This window comes from Enoplosus armatus, chromosome 1, assembly GCF_043641665.1.
Source record: "Enoplosus armatus isolate fEnoArm2 chromosome 1, fEnoArm2.hap1, whole genome shotgun sequence".
Classification (NCBI taxonomy): Eukaryota; Metazoa; Chordata; class Actinopteri; order Centrarchiformes; family Enoplosidae; genus Enoplosus; species Enoplosus armatus.
The window spans coordinates 29454393-29472631 of NC_092180.1; the positions used below are offsets into that span (position 1 = coordinate 29454393).

The following is an 18239-nucleotide window of genomic DNA, read 5'->3' on the forward strand; positions in this document are numbered from 1 at the left end:
ACCATCACTGGCTTTAGCAGCTTCTTAAGATATAATTGTGATATCTGTCTTAAAATCTAACTGCTACGCCCTGACTGCAAGCTGTTTACTCTTTGGAAACAAAAGCACTGCTTTTATTTTGAAGACGCGCTTCCGGGCTCGGTGTAGCTAGCTAGGCTAGCTGCTCACTTGACGCAGCAGAGATGTCTCATGGCAGACCAGCGGCCAGTCCTGAAAGTAAAAGCAGTCGTAAAACTCCTCGTAGCTCATCGGCTGCCGTGTAACTTGGACCTTTCCTCGCGACGTCGTCAACTTGAGACAACAGCCAATTCAAAGACATGGTGGAAAGTTAATTTTAAGCGAAGGGCTACTTGTGCTGCTCTGTTGCTATAACTTTGCTCAGTCCAGCAGCCGTTCAGCCGCGACCACACCCTCCCTGCTTCCTCATAGTACTGTAGCGGGAGCGCGCAGCACGACTTTGAATCTCTGGGAATAACGGCCACTTCTTCCAGCTACGTTTATTGTTTCGTGGCCGTGGAACTGCCAAGTCAAGTGAGTTAAGTGTTGACCTCCGACTGGTATGGATATGAGAAGGAAGTCCCCACAGAGGATATGCGGGGCTACACCATCTCTGGTCCCGAGTTAAGACGCGGAGGTGGAGGGCGGACAGACGGACGATGCATATGGAGTCGAAGCGACCGGAGCAACTGCTAGCTTCTAACCCAGGGCTCTGTTTGAAAAAGAAGAGGTTGAAAGTGGACTGAGGGGTTTGTGTTGTTGGAAAGACGGCCTTTCGGTGGATTTTACTTGGGAGGACTCATGAAATGATGGTGCTGGAGGGAAACACAAGTCTTCCCGCTGTCCTGAAGAGCTGCCCGGGTGGTGCCCCGTTTGTAACCAGCATGAGTACGACAGGCCGGTCAAACTCATTGGGAACAAGTCGGACAAGATCTCGGTGCTCTTTCAGGCTACTTGCTCTGATGCGATTGGACACAAAATGATATCCTATTGATTACAGTCAGGAAAAGACTGAAAAGGGCAACTACTAAATGTTGAGGTGATGTTTTCTTGGTTGTAGTCATAAAAGGACCCCCAAGAAAAGGCATCTGACGTTACAGAAATAGCACAGAGGCAGTTCAGCAGATGTAATTCCGATTGGGAATGTGTTCTAGTTTCAAAAGCTTTTGACATTATTGTTATTATTATTTTTTAAATAATTCTCAATCTGCACTTTGCCTTTTAGAAGGCACCTTGGTGGCACTGCAGTTTGTGTGTGATTTCCTTTTTTTAATTCAACAACCTGTGAATTCTTCTGTTCCACAAAACCTGGGACTACAATGAGAATATTGACTTTTGGAATATTGCGTTCAGGGCATTTAAATCAATTTGTCAAGATAAGACCATATAGCTTGTTACACTGATTACTCAGAAGTCGTGGGGATTTTGATCGGTTTTGTTACATTGTAAAATTACTAATAACCAAGGCAGATAACTGGGAATATGCTAGATCAGAGTTTAGACTTTTATTATAATATACTTTAGAGACACGTTCATTAATAATGGGGATGTTAATCAAACATAAGTAAATGCAGTAATTGAGTTTTGCTCTTTCTACATGTTTACATTGAGAGTACATGTCCTGTGTGTTAACAAATAATGTACAGTTGATCACCAATACTCTGAAGGAATACAAGGAGGACTGTTTGGCCAGTTGTTATTTAAAAGAGTTTGTAAAAAGCAGAGGGATGAGGCTTATCTTGGAAATGTCTTAAACAGTACAATGCAGTGTGAAGCAGTAGAAAACTATAAATAACTGAACCCCTCCAGAAGAGCAGTTTGACCCCCCCCCTCCCTCCCTCCCTCCTTATTATGGCTAGTGGTGGCTCTGGCAAATCGGCTAGTGAGGGATCAAACAGCACACCCAGTGGCAGTTTGCAGCAGAGGAAGCGTCTCTCCTCCGTCTGTGACACATGTAAGGGCAAGATGCAGCTGGTGGCCGACCTCCTCCTGCTGTCCAGCGAGACCAGGCCGGTCATGACCTCTGAAGGCGTGGCAGTGGCCGACACCTTTGACCAGTGCCGCGACACAGTCATCGCCAGGACTAAAGAGCTCTCCATTCTCACTCATGACATTCAGAGCCAGCTCAACATGGGCCGCTTCACCGAGGTAGGGGACCGCCTCTTGGAGATGGCCGACCTGGTGGTGTCTTTGACTGAGTGCTCGGCCCACGCTGCTTACCTGGCTGCTGTGGAGACCCCCAGCTCTCAGCCCTGCCTGCCGGGTCTGGTGGACCGCTACAAGGTGACCCGCTGCCGACACGAAGTGGAGCAGAGCTGCAGCGTTCTCCGAGTCACGCCCCTGCCTGACCTCACCCCCCAGCTCCTCCTCGAGCTCTCTCAGAACATCTCCACCAACCTCAAGAATCTGACGGACATCTCGTCGCTGGCCAGCGAGAGGTCCAGGGACCGCTTTGCAAAAGAGCAGTTCAAACTGAGCGTCAAGAGCATGAGCACGAGCGGCACAGCCTTCCTGGCGTGTGTCAAAGAGGTGAAAACCCAGCCTAGTGAGCTGACCAGGAACCGCTGCGTCCTCTTTAGTGCCGCTCTGGTCCAGGCTGTTAGTGCCCTGGTCGGGTTCGCCACAGAGCCTCAGTTCCTGGGAAGAGCTGCAAGTATCTCCACTGAAGGGAAGGGGGTACAGACTGCAGTGTTAGGGGGGGCCATGAGTGTGGTTTCAGCCTGTGTCCTCCTCACTCAGGGCCTCAGGGACGTTGCACAGCATCCCGAGAGCAGCTCCAAGATGGCAGACTACCGTGAGCGCCTGCGTAACTCAGCGTGTGCCGTTTCGGACGGCTGCACTCTGCTCACTCAGGCACTCAGAGAACGCTCCTCTCCAAGGACTCTGCCGCCAGTCAACTCTCATTCTGTGAATTAGTTTAGGAAGAGGCAACATGAGCTCCAGTCCCCTCTTTCCTATTCTGACGTACCAAAGAGACTCACTTGGGTTATCCCTGTTCATCAGGTTTAGAGTCAGAGTAACATCAGAAGAAGGCTGTCTGTGGGCCTGTTCATGTGGTTGAAGTGTGTTAGAATGCAGGGGGAGCACTAAAACAGCCGCTACAGGGTTTCGTGTCGCGCTGGATGCGACTCGAACCTTGTTGGAAACAGACCACTCGACCGCTCTGGGCCTAGCCCGGTCTCAGCTGACAGCCCCACTCTCACCAACAGACAGCAGCCTTCAAACCTGAAAAGTTTACCTCAGTTTTCAGCTCCGGTGAAAACACTAGCCTTGATGATGGATGTAGCCTTGCTGTGTGAACCTATGGTTGGCTGACCTACTCGATTTACATGTGCTTTTGTGAGATTGGAAAGAGTGATACCGAGTGTCTCGATGCTTGTTTTTGTTTTGTTTTTTTTCAACGTGTGAATTCTTAATTGGTAAAAGCTGCTGTGAGTGTGTGCCATAGGTTTTACACTATTTACCAGACTTCCCATAGTATTTTAAAGTGTTTTGATCATGCATGTAATGGAGTATTTATTTCAACTATTAAAAATGTTGTTTCTGACATGCAGTCTTTGGGCTAATGTGCTTTGAAAAGCCGGATTGATTTAAATGAAATATTCACCCAAATGACAAAAGAAACGTCATATTCCCTGTTTCCTCTGGTAGTAATTGTCCGTGCTGATAGTTAAGTTTGATTTGTCCTGGTTTGAAGATATCGGTCTCATATGTTTCTGCTTCCACCCCAATACAATGGAGGTAATTTACCCTTGTTTGTGGTATTCATAGCGTTGGGAAAAAACAATACATTATAACTATTATAAATGGTTTTATAAGATGATAACAAATGTAACAAATGACTATTAATGTTTAGTAAACTAATACTTTGTAGATGAGTTAAAAGGGAAACATCCTGTTAGTCCTTTAGTTAATCATGTAGACTACTTGATAATTTACAACCTGGCAACCCCAATGTTCTTATTAATGGCGTATAGCTGATGTATAAAGCATAATAAATTATGTATTTACCATTAATCCTTAGTTATAACTAAGATACAAAACCTTCATAAAGGGAGCCTTAGTAGAAAGACCTACCTAAAAATTATCAGCAACATCTTTTTAATACACAGCCTCTTAATTCTGGAAATGTATTTTTTCATTGTGAGCACAAGTTATCTTAATAATATTATCATCTATTAGGATTTTGGGGGGCTTTGTACCCTCAGAAACAGTGTCCCTAGGCAATCCACAGAACACGCTGTCAGCAGTTTAACTTTTTTCTTTTGTGAAAAATAGTTCTAATGAAAACTTCATAGCTGTCTATTCACCTCCATTGTATTGGTGTGAAGGTGGGAATCTTGGACAGATATCTTAAAACACTTGACGAATAGAACCACAAGATGGAAGACAGTAAAATATGTATATTTTTGTAGTTTGGGTGAAGGAATCCTTTTTAAGACTAAAGTGATTTCAACTCAAATCAGTTTTATTTATATAGACAAAATGACCGATAGATTGTAACATATATAAATAATATTTAAGATGGAAAGTTGTGTCTCGTTCTGCTAAATCCCTTAATAATTTACTTCACTGGATTATATTGAGGTAACTGTGTGTGGGTAGAGTGTGATTAAGAAATGGTAGAGGGGGGGAGGGGGGCACAAGTATTACTAAATCATTTTGTTAATTTTGGAATGTAAGTACTAATACTGATGTCTTGATGGTAATATTGGGAAACAAACCAAAACTCATGTCTTTGTTGTTATCTTGCAGTGGTGGAAGAAGTACTGAGATCATTTACTTAAGTAAAAGTAGCAAAACCACACTCTAAAAATACTCCCGTACAAGTACAGAAAAGTATGCGTTATGAGGACGTTTGCTCCTGTGAGTGTTATATTGTTAGAAGATATTATTGGGTTATTATTATTACTGATGCATTAATGTGTAAGAATCATTTTGTTGTTGCGGAGCTAATCTGAACAACTTTATATTTTGTTGGGTAGTTTTATCTTTATCAACACATTTTATTTGAGTTCATTATTAAGTTTTGTTTGCAAAATATTTATCAAAACATTGATTAGTAATGATAGTAATAACTGTCCCTCTGAAATGTAAATCGGTAGAAATATCGTAAAATGGAAATACTCAAGTATAAGTGCATTGGCATTGTACTCGGCTTCGTATTTACTGAGCGTCTCCCTTTTATATCATTGCGAATTCATTTTCTTTGGGATTTGACTTGTTCAGACAAAACAAGACATTTGAAGACGTCACATTGAACTCTGGGAAATAACGACAGGCATTTTTAAAACTATTTTCTGAGACTAACGATCAAATAAGAAAAAAACAGTTGAGAGGTTCTTAGATAATAAAGAATATCTTTCGTTGCTGCCCTAGTCAACACATTCTGGTGGTTATGTGTTTTAGGGAGTGCTCCACCTAGACCAGGGTTCATGCTCCTTTGTCAGCAAACATCCAGCTGAAGTGTTGTTGAGCAACACCCTGAATCCAGACCAGCTCCTGGCAGCTGCTCTGTAGCGGACCCTGACCTTTGACCTCCCTGTAGAAGAGGGGGAAAAAATGACTCAGTGAAGGATCACATGAATAGTTTACCTTGTGTGATTTTCACTGTTATTTTTTGCACACTTGTGTCCCAGGTAGTTCTCATCTGCACTTCATTCACGGCAAAGACATTTATCAGAGGTCATGTCACAGAACTCAGACTGTGTCGAAGGCCTTTTTCACATTTTGCAGGGTTCGCACAAAGTCTCGAAAATGTGGAAAATGCTTAATTTGAACCGTCATGTTTTCAAGGTTAGTAATATGCTTGAATTTGAATACACTCCTTTAAAAAATTCTTGATTTTTCAACACAATCTGATGTTTTCATCTACATCGTCACTCATATAAACCAAATATCTTCTAATATTTGAAATGAAACGATCTTATTGTCGTATTTGTTTGTCTCCTGGTGTCCCGCACCAGATGCGGAGCGGACCGGGCTGGAGCTAGATTGACTGACATGGGGACCCTGATTTTGACATGTCACAGCAGGAAAAGCACAGGTGTAAATAATAAAAGGAATGACAGCTGAACTCCATTAAATAGTGCATGCGCATCTGTCAGTCAAGAGTGAGTGAGTCCACTTGCACTGGTACACCTGTCCACAGCACTTACTACTCAGCTTTGTAGTGGTTTAATGGAACAGTACAGTGTACTTCTTTAAGGGGACTGCAAGGATGGTGTACTGTTGGGTGGTGTTTGACAGATGTACTGTACTGTTCACGTCAACATCCAAGTCGTAGTTACCACTGGAAACCCGGATTTTGTGAAAGCTCTGATATATTCGACTTTTACGCTAAACAATATGGAAAAGCCTGAAAAAGCAAATTTGCATGATTCACAGCTCAAAAAAGTCTTTCTATTTTGTTCTACGACATTGCGACACCCCCACTCGTGAATTTTGAAGCTTTTACGTGTCTTAAAAAAGGCGGTTGCTAACAAGCGACTAAATGAGACTACAGAGGTTGTCGCGGACATTAAACGTCTTCACGCCGAACACGGAAAGTCATCTACTCACTAGTCCGCCTTTACAGCCTCGTTGTGTTTATACTCTATAACTATCTGTCTATGTATCTATCTTCTCTTCAAAGTGAAGCTCAGTGGTGGTGACGTTGAAGTAACGCGACCGTGGTGTAGTTCGGTTATAGCCTAACGTTAGCTTTTTACTTCTGGCAATTCCATTTATGCTTCAAAAATCATAAAAGTGATGTTCATTAGTGAAGATTATCTTGCTGAACAAAATGTGTCAGTATCATAAACTTTTGTTTTGCCACAGAGCTTATTTTCTGCAATAATCCAAAATCCCATGGAATAATCCCATTGGCTTTTAGTCGAGGGAACCAGAGCGATGCTAACTTCTGGGTTTGCCTACAAAAATGTCGTCACCCCTGCAGCCCTCTATGACACTAATACAGTATTGTTAGCACAATTAGACAAAATAAATATTGTTTATGTTTATAATTTCTAACCCTCACACGACCGACAGTCATCTTAAGCCGTCTTGTGACGTGAATCCTTGCATGTCGTAAAAATGGGAATCTCATCCCACACGATGCGAGTGCTTCCTTAGTCTTGCCCACACATCCCAGTACATGGAGCAGAATCCCGCGTTCTCCTGCCCTACCCTCTCCAGTTCAACCCAGGTCACACTCTGGAGTAAAGCCGTCATAAGATCTGGGTTGTGGTTATCTCACAGAGCCCAAATCCTCTTTTAATGAAATGTATTATATGGGGGATGTCCTCCATGCGGTATTTGTAGTTGGATCTGGGTTGAATCCTTTTATAACAGAGTGCAGGTAACTCTGATATGACTCTGGATAGTGTTTTCCAAGTTGTGGCACCCTGGGTGTTGTTAGGAAATGAGTTTTGCACACAGCGTCACAGTGACAGACCAACTAAACAAATGTCTCGACTTCACATCAGCTCAAAAAGAAACTGCCGTTCAAGTCCAACTCTCAGGCGAAAGATATAACGTACCATTTATTTCTACATGATAAATTCTGATCAACGTACTAAACTCATTTTTACAAACAGCATCAGCATGACTGTTCCTTTTTTGATTTTTAATGAAAGCTAATAAAATGTTTAAAAACACTTTGCAACTTGTGCCATTTCCTGAATTGCTGTTACTATTAATGTGCAATAAGTAGATTCTTCCAGTTCCCACAAAATACCAAACGAATACGAAATGAGTCTGAACTGAGATGAAACTGACTAACTAATTGACTTCCTGTCACAAAATGACAATTTACTTAAAACACTAAATTTTTCTTTGAGTTACACAGCTTTTCCTTAGTAATCCCTCCTGCATGCAGCCACTGCATTGCCTATAATCCTAAATTGAACTACATATCTCTATTAAACGTTTCATTGTAGCTCATAAATTCTGTGTGCCTCAGCATGATGCAAAGCTCTAAGGCTCTCAGCAGTTCTTGACCCAGAATTTTTCCAGCCACCCTGACAGCACTCAGTGAAACCAAAGCTGTTGGCCCACAACAGGAAACCTATAGCCTGCGCTATCAGGAGTGGCTTCCTTCAAACGACAAAATGCTGGAGTCATAATTTCGGGTAAGGTTTCGCCCATTTCCTGCTGCAGGAGGGAAACACTTGCCTATCCTCTCCCCCAGGGGAGCTCCCATCCCTGCAGCACTGACGACTTCCGTCTCTGAGGAGAGGGAAGCTGCCAGCGGACCAGAGGAGGCCAGAGCCTTTTATTCTGATTCACACAGACACAGACATGCTGACCTGGTCTGGCTACCCACTGTACTGTACTGTAGCTCAGGTTCTTTGTTGGTGGGAGCAATTCTTTTTGAAAATGCCACCCTTGTCATGTAAACTGTTCTCGGTGGATGTCCTTCCTGTTTGCCGGGCAGCACATTACAGCAGGTTTCCAGGTGTGTTGTAGTAACCTGAGAAGAGCAAACTGATCCTGGGTACATTATTTATGCATTTGGCTGATTGAATGACAGTGCTATTACTCTTCAAACACTTCAAAAGAAATTGAAAGAGAATGTCATGTAACACTAGTGTTATCAAAATGTCCAGACCAATGTTGCCCTTCTGAGTTTCAGCAATAAATGACCTGTGACCCCCAAGTAGAAAAAGGTCTTCTCGACCTTTTGACACCATGGTTAGTCATACAAATAACAATCAAAGCAAACCAAGCAATTTACAAAAAAGCTTCAGCATAACATTTACACGACCATTTGGGGAGGCTTAGTCTCTCTATTATAAGCAACAGAACATCTACTTGTAAATTAAGTCAAAGTCCGATCTAACAATTCAAGTCAGGTCAACTTACATTGGTTAAACTCAGACAACAAAACATTACCAAGGCTACCAAGGATATGTCCTCTTGTGGTGTAGGCAGAGTAGACGCTTGCATCGTATCACTGACAAGAGTGTAACCTGATAGGACAGGGGTCGTATCGATTCCATTCAGGCTTAATCGGTTGTCCTCGGCCTGGCCAGGATGTTCAAGTTTGAATTCTCTTCATCTTCAATTTTGGTGTCTGAATTTAAGCGATCCAATTCTTGCAACCTGATCATTGAATTTGACTTGAATTCCTAGATCTGGATGTGACTAAAAAAAGAAAGTAGGTTGCTTCGAGAGCAAAATGTTGCATGTTGTTCTTAGATGAGGTTGATTGGATTATATGGCCATGTTTAGCATTTTCTCACAATCCATACTGTTGCCAGTTATTCCCACTATTTTTTTACTTGCTAAAGACTTGTGTTTGGACGGCAGTGTCCATGATAAATCGCGATAAATCGAGCAAGGCTATAGGTGTCTGTCACACGGGCTTGTATTGGTGTGTTGGTTTGAATGGGATACTAGCATACGCGCAATAGCGTAACAAACAGCAGACAACAGGTAGATTCTGGTTGCCTTTAATACATTTCTGACGCCATGACTGCACTCTTTGGCTTGAGGTGTCTGGAGGGAAGTCACCCACTGTGCTCCAGCAGAGTTTATTTTCATTCAATCTTTTCTCGAAATCTCTATTTCTCATTTTTTTTTTTTTTATAGTTTTTACCTGAATTCACTCCATCAGTGGGACTAATAGAAATAGTGCAACATTGTGGTTAAATACATATTGTATATTCACTTTTTGAGAATGAGATGGGAATATCAACATTAAACTCACGTATGTTTGTTAAGTACAGAGCTGGAGTGACGATGTGGTTAGGTTGGGGTTACGTGCTGGGCCTATTTCTTGAGGAGTGACTAAAATGTGTTTTGCTTAATGTTATTTCTCTTGGATGTATGTTTTGAGCCTCTCAGTGCAGAATGACGTGTGCGCAGAGTTTGACAGCAGAGGCTGTTCGGAGGGGGTCTTTAACATATATATATAGTCACTGTAAAGTGTTGAGAGACTTAGCAGGCTGAACATCAGTGGAGGCCTTCGGGTGACACCTCCCCAGCAGATCGGGTTGTGAACAGTGATGGGAGGTGATCCTCTGCTGTTATTGCAGGTGACGGAACAGTTGTTCCCCAGCCTTGACATCTGCTCTATTTTACTGAAAACACCCTCCGTTCACATTCAGCCCGCAGAATGTGGAAACTTGGCTTTCTCTCCAAGTCCATTTTTAATTCCAGGCCCAGCCCTTCTTTGGCTCCGGGCCGCGGTACAAGACTGACCTTTTACCTTAGTCATGTTGAGACCCTCTTTCTCTTTTGGACCTGCCTGCAGGGAAGAGATGGTCGGCTGGACACTTTCACACCCACACACTGACCTTTGAGCCACAATGGTTTCAGGATCTTTTTTTGGATTCAGAGTAGTTGGAGAGCTTCCTCCTGATGAGCAGACAGTGTACACATTGTTAACACAAACCCACTCCCCACTCACAATACACACTTCATATCCTGTACCTACCCCACCCTGCTTGCTATTGTCCCCACAGCACAAAGACAGATATTTACAATGGGCTGTGCCTCAGTCCACCTCTGCAGTCACTGTTTTGACTTTATCAGGGATCACTTCATCCATCCATTGTGGGAAAGTGTGTGTGAGACAAATGTGTGGGTGATTTCCCTGTGATGTCAGTACTGTTAACATATCCTGTTTCGACCAGGAGACGAAGAAGGTTTTTTTTTTTTTCCTCTTGTCTTATAGCCAGGTGGAGGGTGAGTGATATTATCACCGTTAGGGCGTGAAAAACAAGATCGCAGCAGCTCTTAATGAACGTCTGCAGCTCTTTCTGCTTTTCCTGCTTGCTGCTAAAACATGAAAGAACAAGACTAAAAATCTACAGCCACACTATCGGCTGTGTGAGGCCGTACTTAAGCACAGTGGTGCTTAAATGCTAGTGTCAGCACGCCAACATGCTCACGATGACAATGTTAACATGTTGATGTTTAGCAGAGTCCTAATAATGACCAGATATAAAACTACCTCAACAACTAAAAGTCTAAATGAAATGTTTATTTTTTCCAAAATCAGTGGGGAATCGCAACTGAAGTGTGGTGACGGTAGGTCAGGCTGAACTCCAACTGGTACAGGCTCTATGGCACGGGAAATTGTGTGATTAGTTAAGAGGTTCAATCTGCTTATTTTCAGTCACTCTCGTCCATAACAAAAAAACATGTGAGCCACCTGGGCAGGCCCTGGTCTGCAAAAGGAAGGGAGTTACCCTCAGCTGTCCAAGCAGGCTGCTGTAGGTTGAATTCACACCAAATCAGGCGTTGCACCGATTAGCGCAGGGTTGTGCACAGGGAGTATCTCTACATGCTGATTGCAGAAATACTAACCAGAAATCCCAACTTGAAGATCCCAAGCGACTGCATAGCGATTAATGCCTTTGTAGGCCCTCATGGCAGGGTTGTACGGCTCTGGAAAGGTCATCATACTTCATATCTATCTGTTTATATATCTATATCTATCTATATTCTCTTAAAAGTGAAGCTTAGAGGCGATGACGGCAAAGTAATGCAACCGTGGTGTAGTTCCTTTACAGCCATTTATGCTTCATACATCATAAAAGTGGTGTTCATTAGTAAAGATTATCTTGCTGAACAAAACATGTAAGTATCATAAACTTTTGTTTGCCACAGAGCTTATTTTCTGCAATAATCCAAAGTCGCATGGAAAAATCCCATTGGCTTTTAGTCGAGGGAACCAGGGCGATGGTTGGCCTTCCAGGTTGGCCTAGAAAAATACGTCATCCCTGCAATGCTCTATACGGGGCACTGAATTTGAGGAACCTGCAGTCTGTCAGACCACAAATGAGACAAGAATTAGGTTGGAAAAACAATAGATGCCGCCAGAGCTGTTTCTGTGGGCCGGGCCTCACTGAAAACACACACCTTTATTCACTGATTTTAGTGAAACTCGATATTTTATGGAGAAAATGTTTTCTGGTTTTCACTCTGATGTCCTTCAGCTGCTCTGCCTCAACTCTCCGTGATTTACGGAGTTTCCCCATGGACAGGAAGCTTTATAAAGCAACCGCTAACTGTAGCTGCCGTTAGCTCAGTTAGCTCTGAGCACCAGGGGGAGTGCTGGTGTTCACACCGCCAGCACAGGAGCTTTGCACCGCTGAGAGGAGGTTCTCCGGCCCAGCCACCGGGTGTGTCAGCTAGCCAAGGATATGGACATATATACTGCTAGCTGCACAGCTAACTCTCCAATGGCAGCTACTGTTAGCAGTAGTTAGTGGTTGCTTAAGTAAAGACATGCGTCCATCAAGAAAGTAACCAACTTTCCTTCACAATCGAAAAAAGCACTTTGTGCCATAGTAGAGTGGTCCTGAGCAGAACGACCGAATAATTCATATAACCACGCATTTCACTCATCAATCAATTACAAACATTAAAAACACATTATACATATCAATGGAAAGGGTCCATGTGGTGGGTTTAAGGATTGTGTGTGTGTGTGAGAGAGAGAGAGAGAGAGAGAGTGAGTGCGCACGTGCTAATGCGAACCAGCAGTAACATTCAAAGGGTGTGACGTCATGTTTCCCTGCTGCCTCCGAGCCCCAGTCCTTTCTCTTTCATGTTATGATACTGTACTTTCCAGTCAGACCCACATACCCACTGGACACTGTCCTGTTTCGCGAAGACTGGCTGGGGTTTACACAGAAACACAATAGCTGAATTTAAAGCAACTATTGCACAAATGGCGGTGCATTGTTTTGACAGCACAGGTTCTGTTCTGCAAGGCATGAGTACAAGGAATCGCTCATATAAACAGTGTGTAAATGGAAAAGGCGCAGCGCTAATTTTGACAGCAGAGGGGGGCTCAAGGCACAGCAAGTACAAAATGAACTGTGGTCAACAACAGGTTTACACAAAAATCACCAATCCTGACCATCCAAGTTATTTCTCTGTTTTAAACGATGTTATACAGTTTATATAACAAACACAAATATATTTGAAATGTGGTGTATCCAGCTGACTTCCTGCTGGCACCCCACACACATGAATGGCACAAAATCATTTACTGATACGTCTGCTTTTCAGAGAATTCTGTGACAGCAATGCTGTAATATTGGTAGTAGGTAACTTAACCGGCCTCCAAACTAGGTTATGTTTGCATGAATCGTCACAATGGATATAGTGTCATATTTTGGAGGGAGGTTGGCTATATCTATCTGTCTATATATCTATATCTATCTATAACCTCTTCTATCTATCTATAAGCTTAGTGACGTTGAAGTAATGCGACTGTGGTGTAGTTCCTTTATAACCTAACGTTAGCTTTTTACTTCTGCTGATTCCATTTACGCTTCAAAAATCATAAAAGTGGTGTTCATTAGTGAAGATTATCTTGCTGAACAAAACGTGTAAATATAATAAATGTTTGTTTTGCCACAGAGTTTATTTTCTGCAATAATCCAAAATCCCATGGAACAATCCCATTGGCTTTTTGTCAAGGGAACCAGGGCGACGCTAACTTCAGCAACGGTTGTAGGCCCTACAAAAACACGTCATCCCTGCAACACTCTAGTCCTGTGTCAGGTGCTACACTGTATTTTCGAAGTAGTAGTAGTAGTAGTAGTAGTAGAACTAGGGGTGGCAGTATTGGCACATGGGCAAAACACCCAGGCTAAATCACCGGCACTTGCCTTGGTAATGTGTCCCAGTGACGCAACTGGCAAAGGCTGCAAGTGGGAAGCCAGTGTGGGATCATTGTATTAGTTACTAATGCTGGTTACTGGGAACATGTCAAACTGTTGGCAGGTCACCAACAGCGAAGTCAACGACTCTACTTTGTATTGTATAAACCATAAAAGTGTAACAGATGAGGCGCATGTTCTGCACAATCCCAGGCAAACATTGGGGTTAAGTAAATAATAGTACAAGGGAATTGTCCATTCCAAATTGGAAGACCAAAGTGAAAAGAAAAGTTCATTTAATTTGGAAAAAAAAAAATATATGAAAGATCCTTTATCAAGGACTGAAAGAAAAGAAGATTCCTTTCTGAGCCTTGGATAGACATACAAAGTACATCTACTGTTTTCTATCTGAGATCAGAAAGAGAGAGAGGAGTATATTATTGTTTAAATATAGGCCCAACTCTGCCCAGCCCTTCAGTGTGTGCCAGCTCAACCCAGAGATGGAAGTGAAACACTGTCAGGTCAGGGCCAGAGAGAACAGAGAAAGGGTTTCCTGCTGTCAGGCTGTTTACGGATGTTTTTTAACCTCTTTTCTTTCCTCTGAGGTGTGGTCCATTTCCGTCACACAGTACAGTACAGTACAGAAGCAGAGACTGTCTGCTGTGTGCTATTAGAAATGGAATCAGTTTTATTGGCCAAGTAGATGTACACATACAAGGAATTTTACTTTGATTTCAAGTTGCTCTCAATGTACTTATATAGTCTCGAGAACAGTTTTCAGGAAGATAGAAATGGACACAGCTAAAAAGGACAACAAAGTAAAGATAGACAAACATAAACATAGAGCTATTATGTATGTACAAGTCGGTGAAAAAATAAGTGTATGTCACGGAAATGCAGGATTGGAAGATTAGAAAGCGCTATATAAGTGAGATCATTTACCATTTGCCATTTAGATACAGAGGGATGGACCTTCAGTGAGCACCACTTGCAACAACCGGCGATATATTGCTGATATATTCGTGCAGGTGTGTGTGTGAGCCAGCGAGGGCATTTGAAGTGCTACACTAATTTTGAATACATAAAACGTAGGGCCTTTATGAAGTCAGTTTATATTTGTGGAGCCAATACTCACATTCATTAAATTTTTAAGATTCAATTCAATTCATTTCAATTTTATTTATATAGCGCCAAATCACAACAAAAGTCGCTATATAAGTGAGATCATTTACCATCTACCATAACAACAAAGATGTGGCCACTGACTGCATTTTGTGTCAAAACCATGAAAAGTGGTCCACTGTGGACTTCTGTTGTGCTGACTGTGTGAAGACTGTGTGAAGTTCTCAATATTGAGAAATGCATGTAACGAATTGTAAAAAAACACATAACATAAGAAAAATAATGGTTTGGATGTGTAGTAGATATTTTGAATTGGTCTTTTGTACTGTTACAGTATAACACACACTATCACAAACCCCCCACAGTATTTATCCAGTGTTGCTTATAACTCTAAATATAGCTACATACTGTACACCTGTAAGTATCTTGTCCTAAATTCTCAAAACTCCTCACTACTGAAACCTCTATAGGAATTTATTGTTGCTGTTCAGCCTCCCCAACCACAGTGACACAGATTAGCCACTAGAGGGAGGCACAACAAAACACATGGCAAACACCTCATTCAGACGCTATCTGACTCAGTTATTAAGAGAATTCTGTTACCAATGTGTTTGGGGGGTAAGGCGGAAGCCTTGTACTATGTCTGAAGACAGCATGGGAGACTACTGAAGTTACTTACCAATGTTACCACAGCCGCTGAGCAGCTGCACAGGTTGCTTTCCCTTGATAAATGAACATCCTATGTGAATGTTTACAGGACTGTTTGCAATATTAATGTTTTTAATTTAAAGGAAAAAAGGAGGTCTTTGCAGTCAGTGCCCAATAGTTGTTGGTTGAGAATCTGCTCCATTGCTAAATACACAGGATAAATCGAACATGAAGAAATGACCTCAGCCTTATTTAAGGGGTTAATTTGTTTGCATGAACAAAGGGGTCTGAGTTGAGGCTGTGATGTACAAAGTGAAGGTGTGGCAGAGTGAGTGTTGGCGAAACATTTAAATCTATAAAGACATCTGGGTAAGAAAATGGTATTTGCCTCATAACACTGGACCATGAAGAAGGCCCAGGTAACATCACTTTGGATAACAAGAGGTTCAGATCCTCTTGAGAGGAGGTTTTTATCCAGGAAAAAAAGGGCTTCCCTTCGGGCTTGTAGCCTAAGGCAGTAATCATATGGAACCATAACGGGCGGCATGGTGGCGCAGTGGTTAGCACTGTCGCACGGGAGGTAAATCTGGTTAGATCTTCCTTGACCAAGACACTGAACCCTAAGATGCTCCCGATGGAGGCCAGCACCTTGCATGGCAGCTCGGTCGCCATCGCTGTGTGAATGTTGGGAACCGTGAAGGTTGAAAAGCTTTGATAAAGCCACTCTATGCTACCTGCCCAGCACTAAACAGTCGACAGACAAAGTTAGAGACTTGCTGGTGAACATAGTGGAGCATTTAGCAGCTAAATATTCGCTCTCTTTTAGCTCTGGTTTTGGTCTCTACCTGCTCCTGAGGGAAGTATCTGGCTCTTTAGCTGCTAAATGCTCCACCATGTTCACCAGCTGATGTGTCTGCCTGCTGTTTGGTGCTGCTGTAGTGTACAGTGGGTTTCTATAGCTGAAACAACTGCCTGCTGTGGCTGAAAACGACACTATGAGAGCAGTGAGAGTGAACCGAAGCTGTAAAGTACACCAGGGTCGGACAGATAAACAAGGAGCCGAGACCATATACTATAACTATAAACTATGAATCTCCATAAAGCCAAGGAGAGCTGCAGATTCAGGTCATCATTTTCTGTCGGCTCATTAATACTATAGACACCTTTATTGTGACATTGTGACTCTGCTACTTCGACTTTGGCTATTCTTTTCTTGTCTCTCACAAGTCAGCTCTAGGTGCAATATTGCTGAGGTGTGTGTGAGGTTTGTGGTGTGCCTCCACCAACAAGCCAAGACTCTGACCTGCATGAACGGAAAATAATCTCTATATTGCAACCAGTTGGATTCTGGCGACGTATTTAATAAGATATGACAAATGCATGGAGCTGTGTCCACATATGCGCACACAGTTCACTGTAACACGTTTAGCAAGTGATGAGAATGTTTGTCTATAAGCTGAATGTGACCGTTGTGACGCAAAATAGTCTGACAGCTTCTGCTGGACAGCACCTTTTTCAAGAATGTTGTCAAAGTTTCAAAATAGCCCACATTTAATGTTCCTCCATATCCCAAACCACATACCAAACCCTGTAAAGGCATCACCTCCCATCAGAGCCCATCTAAAACAAACTGAGTTCACCCAGAGTGGTCCTCTCCATCCACAGCCTCCACCAAAACCAACCCAGATTTGTATATTTGCCGCCCAGTTTGCCACTGCTGTTCCAACAACAGTGATCCAGACTGAAAACTAGATTCATACACTCAAATGAGGAGTGTGTGTTTATGTGTAAACCGGAGTGGGCCACAGAGAATCTATTTATCCTCTGCAGCATATAGTGTGTACATATACACACTGTGGGCACACACACACACACACACACACACACACACACTCATAGAACCTTGTAAAAGACTACAACCAGTGTGTGATGCGAAGTAGGTGTGAGGTCAGGCCCAGCTAAGTGCGGAGTGGTTTCCTCTCTGGAGCTGGCTCACAGGAAAGGGGCAGTGATTTTGGGGAGCCTTGCCTTACTGAGACACACTGTTGTGCTCTCCAGACAGAGAGGGGGGGAGAGGGAAAGGAGAGAGAGGAGGAGGACGAAGGAGGAGAGGTGCAGGCACATTACACCAGATGAATCACAGTGAGGACGCCGTGCTTTGAGTGACCTGATGTTCTATCTGGACTTCTGCCTGTCTGTCCGGAGTGGATCCATCCTTTGGATCCCCTGTTTGCATCGGTGGAAGCTGTGGATGGTGGCTGAAAGACATCATGATCGATTATGGTGAGTAGGACTTCCACTCCCAATGCTGAAGGTTTTTTTTTTCTCCACAGGATGTTTATCAGTCCACAATTATCTGAACCCTGTGTCTGTCAGACTGGTATCCTAGTTTATACATCTATAAATCTATAAAGATTATGTGATAGGAAAATAAGAGGAAACATGTTGTTTCTGAGGTCCGTCTGAGTGAGTATTGTGCAACTAGCAAAATTAGTTGCAGAGCAGGGAAGTTAAATGATGCACTTGTTGGCTGGATGTGTGTAATGACCTAATGTGTGTGTGTGTGTATGTGTGTGTGTGTGTGTGTGTGTGTGTGTGTGGACCCACTTGCACACAGAGGTTCTTTATGAAAACACAAATTGCATAACAGCATGTCCATTCCAAGGCGACCTTTCAGAACACAAATAGCCCAGTGAGGCTAGCAGTGGATGGGCACGGCTTCCTCTCTGCTCTCTCTCTCTCTCCACATCCACGCACGAGCCACAGGGCCGGGCTTAGATACGACCACATGGCCGTATACAGCACACCGCCGTCACTCCACGTTCTAACACAAGAATTCGACATCATCCGCGTCCCCTTCAGGACCAA

The 18239-nt window shown here is 43.0% G+C and overlaps 2 protein-coding genes across 2 annotated transcripts in view; both read left to right on the plus strand.

Annotated features, from left to right (window-relative positions):
• Positions 1-258: 258 nt before the first annotated feature.
• On the plus strand, positions 259-3546 carry tlnrd1 (talin rod domain containing 1). Its single transcript, XM_070903346.1, has one exon. The coding sequence runs from the start codon at positions 1849-1851 to the stop codon at positions 2911-2913; it is 1065 nt and encodes a 354-aa protein (XP_070759447.1). The 5' UTR covers positions 259-1848; the 3' UTR covers positions 2914-3546.
• Positions 3547-17641: 14095 nt separating this feature from the next.
• Positions 17642-18239, plus strand: part of il16 (interleukin 16) — a 36955-nt gene continuing 36357 nt past the window's right edge. Inside the window, exon 1 of the mRNA XM_070902740.1 lies at positions 17642-17654. Within this exon, the coding sequence (XP_070758841.1) occupies positions 17642-17654 (13 nt within the window). The remainder of the gene's footprint in view (positions 17655-18239) is intronic.